The sequence below is a fragment of the Myotis yumanensis genome, unplaced genomic scaffold, assembly GCF_028538775.1.
Source record: "Myotis yumanensis isolate MYYU_CA2020_CCGP unplaced genomic scaffold, mMyoYum1.0.hap1 SCAF_19, whole genome shotgun sequence".
NCBI lineage: Eukaryota > Metazoa > Chordata > Mammalia > Chiroptera > Vespertilionidae > Myotis > Myotis yumanensis.
In genome coordinates this window covers 9,973,666-9,982,922 of record NW_027223770.1, presented here as the reverse complement: position 1 = coordinate 9,982,922, position 9,257 = coordinate 9,973,666, and the positions used below count along the sequence as shown (strand labels likewise).

The window sequence follows — 9,257 nt, the reverse complement described above, 5'->3', positions numbered from 1 at the left end:
GTACCTGTAGAGCTTGTAAACCTGCATCAGGACTGGGGCCAGCATCTCATCCCACCAGCTGGGTGTGGCCAGGACACGGGCTCGGGGCAGCTCCTAAAGGCCGGGAGACCCGGAGCCTATGGACAAGAGCCGCCTTCCCCACCCCCACTGCTCAGGACTTTGGAAAGAGCAGAACAGGAACCGTACCAAGGCCCAGAGGCACCTGCCACAGCTCAGAGCTGGCCTGAACAAGGCAACGAACCGGGTGAGATTCTTGAGATGCCTCTGTCTCCAGCCAAGACTCCTGGCCCTCTCCCTGGGCTGCCAACTGCCCTCTCTCACCCCCAGCCAAGCTGAGAGCCAGGCACCCTGTTCCCACCAGCTGACATGAAACAGAAGTACTGAAAATGCCAAGTGTTGTTGCTAAAAAACAACACCACCTAAGTATTAAAAATTAAATTAAAACTGAAGCCCCAGTCCACTGAGCCAGCAGTGAGCTGGTGATTGCAGACACAGAGACAGCCCCCATTCTTCCCCGAGCCCCAGGGCCTCTGAAGACAGCAGGAAGGGGCCTCGGGGCCCCTCTGGAGAATAAAGTTGGGGGGTGTCCTCAGGGGGCCCCCAGTGTGGGGCACTGAGGACTGTAAACATGACCCAGCTTGAGGCCCAGGGGTGTCCCAGTCCCCTGAGACTCTCCCTGGATGAAGAATAGCCACTGTGCTGACGACAACAGTGAAACAGCAGTCAGCCTCCCCATTGGAATAACGGGGGGAGGGGGGGGCTGGGCTGTGATCGGGGAGGGGATTCCAGAAGCCAAACACAGCTTCCCAAGGGCTTCTTTGCCCCACAGGGTCTGCACCGAGTCTGCACCGGGGCCCTTTCTGGGCGGTGAGTCCGCTCGTGGCCACCCCTCCCTAGTGAAACCTGCTGTGAAGTCAGCTCCAGCCACGGCTGCCCAGCCAGACTGGGCCAGGTCAGACGAGCTCCCAAGAGGCCTCGTCCCAGGACGGGGGTGGGCGAGCTGGCTCTGGGAGAGGAGACTGGGGATGTGGTTAAGGACTGTCGGGAGAGCCGGTGAGAGCCACCATGCCAACACAGGCACGGCCCAAGGCCAGAGGGTCGCTACTGCGCCAGGAGCTCCACCTCAAGGTCTGGCCGAGGCCCAGGACGAAGCCCTGCCTCCGCCCCACTCCAGGCCAGGAGCCCTTGAGACCAGGCAATCTCATCATACCGGTTACGCATTAAAACCTGCTGCCACCTTCTGCACCTGCTGCCTCTGGAGGCGGGCAGGCAGGAGGCCTGGAGCCAGGCCAGCTTCTCAGGAGCCATGGGAGCAAAAGGAGGTCAGACCCAGGTGAGGCGTGGCACCCGAGCCTTCTCTGTCCGTGCTGAGGCCCTGTCCGGGACCAGGGCTGACTGGGCATTTGCCTTCGGGCCACAGATCCTTGCCAGGACCCAGCCCCCGCAGCCAGGACCTGATGCCAGCAGCAGGCCTTCACTGGGTGAATTGGGCTGGGCCTGGGGCTAGAGTTCCTTCAGAAGCAGCCCTCAGGCGTCCTGAGGTTCAGCCAGGCCCGGGATTCTGAGGAAAGGCACAGTGACCTCCTCTGAGTCCTAAAGTGCCTTTCGGATTCCAGCATCTTCCCAGAGCTCATGTCCCACACAGAGGCCTCAGTTCCCTCGGGACTTGTCTGTGATTTCCCTCAGGACTGGGCTCCCCAGTCTCAGGCTTAGGACGCGAGTCCCTCCAGGACTGGGACCCTGGTGACCTCAGGGCTGGGCCCGGCTCCTGAGCCACTGGCTCCTCAGTGCCCGGACCTCCTGCCCGTACAACTCGTGCAGCTGGAGGAAGGAGGCTGAGTCGAGAGGCCCGTTGGGCGCCGAGGCCCGCCGGCGGGGGTGGCAGTGGGGGGCGCTCAGGGCCAGACCGGGCACCAGTGGAGGTGCCCGTGGAGGCAGCGGGTGGCTCGGCGCTCCAGACCGCACAGCCGTTCTCCTTGGGCAGGAGGGCGCGGGGTCGGCGTGGCGGCGGAGGGCAGCCCCCTGCCCGCATGGCGGCCAGCTGCTGCTCCAGCTCCCGCACCACCAGCCGCAGGTAGTCGAAGCTGGCCCGCGACAGGGCCTTCACCCAGCCCTCCATGGCGGCCTGGCTCTCAGCGGCCAGCACGTAGGTGCGGGCCCGAGCCTCGGCGAAGCGCACGGCGAAGGTGAACTCCTCAGCGGCCTCCACTAGCTCCACGGTGCAGCCCTCCAGGATGATGACGCCCACGGGCTCACGGCTGGCCACGTCCTCGAAGTAGAAGAGCATGTTCCCGCGCAGCACGAACCAGCGCCGATGGTAGGCCGCGTGCCGGCCGCCCTTCTTGTACAGGAAGCCCGCGTTGTCCACCGGGGCGTCACAGGTCGCGTAGAAGGCCAGGCTGCGCTCGTTCAGCTTCATGGCGGCCTGCAGGGAGCTCAGGGCCTGCCCACACCGGGTCAGCTGTCACTAACGTGGCCACTGCTGCCAGATCACCCTGTGCCTCATCCTGACCTCCCAGCCACCCTCCGGCGCCACAGCACTCAACACCCCTCTTTCACAAATAAGGAAACTGAGGTTCAGACGGTGGAAGTGACCTGCCCAGGCTCACACAGCTCTCAGGACCAGAGGCCGGACTCACACCTGGATCTGACTCAAACCCCCTCAGAGCCAGACTCAACCCTCCTGCGTTCTCCCCACCCCCCAAAAAAATAATGTTGGGGATTCCTACTGCATGCCAAGCATCTTATGCATCTTAACTCATCTTGCAACAAGCCTTAGTTGGCAGGGACTAGCCTGATTCCCATTTGACAGATGGGGAAACAAAGCAGAAAGGTTAATCACGAACCCAAGGTCACAAAGCAAGCTGGGTGGAGCTGAAATTGAAACCTAGGCCTCATCCCTGGGGACCAGCGGGGCTGACCTTTTGTGGTTCCTTTCTGGTCCCAGTTTTGATTTCATAACTCAGCTTTGATTTGCCTGTCCGGGATATAACGACATGAGCAGAACCTATTTCAGAGGGTGCAGGGACTTCGTTTGGCAAACATTTATTAAGCACCCACTGTGTGCCGGGCACTGTTCTAGACACTTGGATACAGTAACAAACAAGATGAAGAGGGTCACTGTTCTTGTGGTGCTGACATGCTAGTGGCAAGTGAAGAGGGAAGCAAATTAACAAACAGAATGAGTCTGCCCGGTGGTCTGGTTCTCAGTGCTGAGAAAATCTAATACGGAGAAGGGGTCAGGCGTGTTGAGGACAAGAGGAGTGTTTGATTTGACTGGGGGTGAAGGCTGTACTGAGAAGGTGACATCTGAGCAGATACCTAAAGGAGGGGAGGGAGGGAGCCCTGGGACAGGCCAGGCAGAGGGAACAGCAAGTGCAAAGGTCCTGGAGTGGGAACCTGCTAATGTGCTTGAGGAACAGCCAGGAGGCCCGTGAAGCTGGAGCAGGAGGAGGAAGGGGAGAGGCGGCGGAAGCAGTCAGACAGACAGAAAAGATTGTGGTGAAAAAGTCCAGAAAAAGGGCCCTGAGTTTGGCCCACAGTTATAGGAAGGGGGTGGTGGGGAGAGCATTGTGGACTGAAAGTAGAATCTAACTGGGCACTTGGCTCAGTGATTTAATCCACTTCCCTGAGGAGCACATGAAGAAGGGCAGCACTGGCCAGGTAGGATTTACTGGGAGGTGATAGGTGGGCCCCTAATGCGACCACACCTTCCTTTGGGATTTTCCACAGCCACTGTGAGGACCCACCTTGTGCTCCTGCAATCACAGCCTCACTCTACATAGGACAATAGCTGCGTTTTTCAAGAGACGACGTATGTGAAGTCCCTGGAATGCAGTAGGTGCTCAATTAATGTTTATTCCCCAGCCTGAGCAGTGCTTTACTCGGGGCCTGGAGGAATGAGGTATGGGTGGTAGCTCTCCTGAGAGCAGTTCAACCTGACCCAGGGTGGAAGGAGCAACTGCTCCCAACTGAATCACCTAGGCAGTCAAGGAGGCCTTCCTGGAAGAGGTACCACAAGCTGTGATTTCATAGCTAGGGTGAGACTGTCCTGACCTAGCAGCCAGGCCAAGGCTAGAGGCCCAGAAGGCTCTACCTCCCTGTACTCTGTGACTTCAGACATGGGCTGCCCTTCTCTGAGCCTCAGTTTCTTTCTCTGCAGAATAAGACTCATGCATTTTCCTCAACAGCCCAGCTCCATGTGGCCCCCAGCCCTATTTCTCTCAGGAACCACCCACCCTATTTGTCCCATTTCCCTCCTACCTCTCAGGCCACCGCTCCCTCCCTGCCTTCTGCCCAGTCTGCTCTCGGCTTGCTCTTCTCTGGGTTGAAATGTCAGCTCTGTAGTGTCCAGGCTGTGTGGCCTCAGGCAAGCTTTAAGCCTCTCTGGGTCTCTATTTCCACATCTGTAAAACAGGATCATAAGAGCACCACAGTCAGGATTTTTGTGACATTAACACAGTGATTACACAGAAGTTGCTGAGCATGGTGCTGGGAGTGCAGTACGTGCTCAGCAGCGGTAGCTCTTGACGTTCTTCTCACCTCCCCATCTGCTCCCCTCAGCACTCCGTCTCAGCAAATGGCCTCTGGCTTCTCCCGTCACCCCCACTCTGACCACTCATCAAGTCCAACTGATCTCCCTCCAACCTCTTCCGAATCAGTGGCCTAATCTCTACCCACTGCCACTCCCCATTCCAGGCCCCCATCACCACTCCCTCAACAGCTCCAGGAGCCTTTTCATGGGTCTCCCTGCCTCTACCTTTGCCTCTTCCCTGTCCATGTTCTTCAGGGTAAGAGCCAAACTCCTTCCCAAGCCCCTCCCCTGATCCCATTGAAATCCATTCCCCCACAGAAAGATCCTGTTTACAACTAAATACAACCATATCCCTCCACCACTCCAAACCCTCCCAGGACTCCCTACTTCTCTCCGTATAAAATTCAGTCCTCCCCATGGCCTCCAAGTTCCCTTCCCCTATCTCTGTCCCCCTTGCTCACTCAGCTTCAGCCACCGTGGACTCCTTGCTGTTCCTCAAACACATCAGGCACATTCCCACCTCAGAGCCTTTGCCCTGGCTGTTCCCTCTGCCTGGGATGCCCTTCCCAGCTCTTCTCATGGCTGACACATCCTCCGGTTTCAGCTTGACCACCACCTCCTCGGAAGCAGTCCCTGACCACCCTAGATAAGAGACCTTCCTGTCACTCTCCTGTACCCCAACCTGAAATTACCTGGGTCATTTCTGCCTGCTCTAGGGGGACAGGGTTTGGTGTTGGTTTTTTGTTTGTTGTTGTGTTTTTTTTGGTCTGAATTCCAGTGCCTGGCATATAGTTGGTGCTCAAATACCTATAGAATGAGTCAAACAGTCATCTTAAATCTCTCAACAGCTCTGTTGAGAAGGTGTCTGTTCCCATCCCACATTAATAGATGTGGAAACTGAGACACAGAAAGGTTAAGTAACTTGCCCCAAGGTACAACACTGTGCCCAGGATCGCAGGCTCCAGACAACTGGCTCCAAGGGGCTGTTCCTGGGGTCTCCCCACTCCATGAGACAAGATAGAGCCTCTTCCCTCACACTCGGCAGCCCTCCTCCGCTCACTGCCCAAAATGGGGCCCGGGCCCGGCCCAAGGTCACCTGAGACACGGGAACCACTCTGCCCATGGCCCCTCTTCCAGCCCCAGCAAGAGCCAGGGGGCGGGGCAGAAACAGGAGGGGCACAGTTCTGGCTGATCTCCCCACACTCCTGTTGCTTCTACGAAGTTCAGAGTCCACTGTAGGCACCTGCTGCTGACGCAACAGCCTCTGGCCTGGCAGAAAGCTGTGGGGCAAGCGTGTCAAACTTAATTGCTGGAGGGCCTGGCCCCTCTCTGGTCCCAAGGCCACATTCTCACTTGGAAGGTCTTGAGAAAGTCACTTCACCTTTCCAAGCCCCCAAGTGGGCTCTGGAGAGGATTCCATGAGCTAAAATGAGGAAAGCCTGATGCCCAACTAGGGGGAAGGCATCGAACGAGTCAGCGTTTTCACAGCCTCACCTATAAAACGGGAACATTAACACCCATCCCTCCGGGAAGGATTCGATAAATGGGCCTGAAGAGCCATTTTGCAAAATGCTCAGCAGGTAGTGAGCACGCGGGGAAGCAATCCCAAAGACAAGTGAGCTCAAGGTCCCGGGGACACAGCTGGCCCAGAATCCTGGCCTCCGGAGAAACTGAGGCCTGGCCTTTGGCACTCAATTCCAGGAAAGAAACCGCCCCACAGGTCCTGGGGTTGAATCCAGCTGCCACAAGTGTCCCCTGGCCGGAGCGGGGGGGGGGGGGGGGGGGGGGGGGGGGCGGGGGGGGGCGTGGCAAGTACAGGCATGAAAATAAGAGCTGGGAGCCCCCAAGCAGCGGCCACAGGGACACCAGGAGCCGCCCGGGCTGGAGGCGGCCCGCTGCCCATCCTCGGGGCTGGGTCTCCAGGGCCGCCGCTCCGCGCAGCCCTCTGCCCTTTGTGTGCCCTGTGGGAGCGCTCCCGAGTTCCCTAAAGGACAGCCGGCTGCGAGACGCGGGTGCCAAGCGGAGGCTTGTCCCCGGAGGTCCCTTAGGGGCTGGGGGCGGGAGGGCGGACCGCAGGATCCCGGGTTCGAATCCAGTCAAGGGCACGTACCCCACCTGCCGAGCTCGCCCGGGCAGCCGGGGTCCCCAAAGGAAAATGACTCCTGATGTGGGATCGCAAGGAGGCAGATCCCCAGCAGAGGTCTCCCCCGCCGGCCGAGGAACCCCCAGGCCCCCGCGGCCCGCGCCGGTCCCGCACCCCCGCGCAGGTCCCCCCGCCAAGCTGCCTTACCTCGCGGCGCGGCCTAAGGCGGCGGCGACGGGACGGGAGGCGCGGGGCCGGGGAGCGGTCGGGCCATGGCCCGGGACCCGCGCGCTCGGTGGCGGCGGCCGCGGCGGCGGCAGGGGCAGCGCTTTGTCTCCGGGCGGCGGGCGGCGCAGCCGCGGGAGCACAGGCTCCGATGGGCGGAGGCGGGGACACCCGGCCGTCCGCGACCCGGGGCGCACCCCTTTAGCCCCCGCGTTGGTCCCGCCCCCGGATTGGCCGGGCCCGACCGGGCACGCCCCTGGATTCGCCCCGCCCCTGGGGCTTGTCCCGAAGCCGCTCTTAAAGGGGCCGCGACGGGTTCACAAATCTTCAGGGCGGGATCCCAGGACAGAGGATTGGATCCCCGAGAGTCGACCGGTTTCCAGGGGTAAGGACTCGGGGAGGGTTCGCCCGGAGGCAGCAAGGGGTCCTGGGCAGGACCGCTCCCTGAAGCCCCGGGCCGGGGGTCCCAGACCCTCCCCGGCTAGGGTTGCCAGATTTAGGAAATTTAACGCCCAGCTAAATTGAAAAATAACTCTAAGTGCTGAAAATGTGTGACTTATTGAAAAAGAAACCGAATACAGGACATTCCGGGCGTTCTGACAACGTCGCTAGAGGACTGTCTACGTGTACAGGGTGCCTGTCCACCCCGCCCCTGGCCCAGGGGCAGAGGGAAGTTCTGGGGGGGCCTTGGAGAAATCGCCCCACTCCTCCAGGCCTGTTTCCTCTGTAACATGAAGACAGTCGTGGTATATAAAGTTCATGGCACATAGCAAATGCTCTCAGCAAATAGCAGTTTCTGTTCTTTTCCTTTTACACAAAATAACAAAGTCCACCTCCCTGGATCTGTATTTACTTCCTGCTCTTGCTGCCTCCTCCTCCCCACCCTCCAGGACTCAATAGCTGTCCAGTCCTGGCCTGAGGGCAGGAGAGAAATAGGACCTATCAGGATCAGTCATTCTACAGCCTCTCACTAAGTGCCTACTGTGTTCCAGGCACTGTTCCTCAATCATTCAACAAATCAAAGATGATGAGTTCTAGAAGTGACTTGTCTAGGAAGACCATTAGCCACGGCCGTGGGGTAGAAAGACTGGGAGTGCAGCCCTAGCCGGTTTGGCTCAGTGGATAGAGCTTTGGCTAGGATCCTGGGTTTGATTCCAGCAAAGGGCATGTAACTCGATTGCAGGCTTGAGCCCCAGACCTGCTCGCGCGCGGGAGTTGGTTGACATATCTCTCTCACATCACTGTATCTCTCGCTCTCTCTTCCTCCTTTCCACTCTCTCTAAAAATCAATGGAAAAATATCCTCAGGTGAGGATTAACACAAAAAAGAAAAGAAAGACTGGGAGTGCAATTTAAGGGAAACTTCTCTGAGGAGCAGGGACCTGAAGGAAGTGAAGGAGGGAGCCAGAGGGAAGGGTGTCCCTCTGGGTGTTTGAATGAAAAAGAGGCCAGGAGACTGGAGTCTATTGAGCAAGCAGAATAGTAGGAAATGAGGTCATAGAGTATTGGCAAAGCCAGGTTGCTTAGGGCCTAGTGCAGTGGTCGGCAAACTGCGGCTCGCAAGCCACATTCGGCTCTTTGGCCCCTTGAGTGTGGCTCTTCCTAAGCCTTAGGAGTACCCTAACTAAGTTAATAACAATGTACCTACCTATATAGTTTAAGTTTAAAAAATTTGGCTCTCAAAAGAAATTTCAATCATTGTACTGTTGATATTTGGCTCTGTTGACTAATGAGTTTGCTGACCACTGGCCTAGTGGATCATGGGAAAGATTTTGCTTTCAAGAGGTGGAGAGAGACAGATACCTGATGATATCTGATATCAGCTGAGCCCCTGGATCCAGCTATACCTGATGCTGGATGAATTCCTCCTGCAGGAAAGGCAAGCTGGAATTTCCCCAAGTCTAGATGCTCACCACATCAAGAAAATGGCCAGCACATGGACATTTGGACCAGGGTGTGGGGGGGAATTTCCCAGAGCCCCTCTTGCTGGAGTCAAGGGTTGATATAGGTGAAAGGGCAGATGTTGGAGAGCAGGAACCTAGTATGTTGGTTTTTTAATTTATCTTTATTGTTGAAAGTATTACAGATGTCCCCCCTTTTTTGGTCATTGTTTTTTCAAGTGGGTGAAATTCACATTTAAAAAATTAACCATTTTAAAGTGAACATAAGTATAATGTGGTGGCTATAGTTGGTAACACTATATTGAATAATTGAAATTTGCTGAGAGTGAAGTGTAAATGTTCTCTCTCTCACACACACACACATGCAAATATTATACAAATAAATATGTGAGGTGATGGATGTGTTAATTAGATGGAGCAATCTTTTCACAATGTATACATATTTCAAATCGTCATGATATCACTTTAAATATCTTACAATTTTATATGTCAATTTTATCTCAAAAAGCTGAAAA

General features: G+C 56.8%; 1 protein-coding gene across 1 annotated transcript; it reads right to left on the bottom strand.

Moving 5' to 3' along the window:
• Positions 1–1,673: 1,673 nt before the first annotated feature.
• PHETA1 (PH domain containing endocytic trafficking adaptor 1) lies at positions 1,674–7,028 on the bottom strand. Its single transcript, XM_070399229.1, is given in 4 exon segments — positions 1,674–1,878; positions 1,880–2,443; positions 4,264–4,406; positions 6,825–7,028. Coding segments are annotated over 2 exon segments (669 nt in total). The 5' UTR covers positions 2,420–2,443; positions 4,264–4,406; positions 6,825–7,028; the 3' UTR covers positions 1,674–1,749.
• Positions 7,029–9,257: the final 2,229 nt, after the last annotated feature.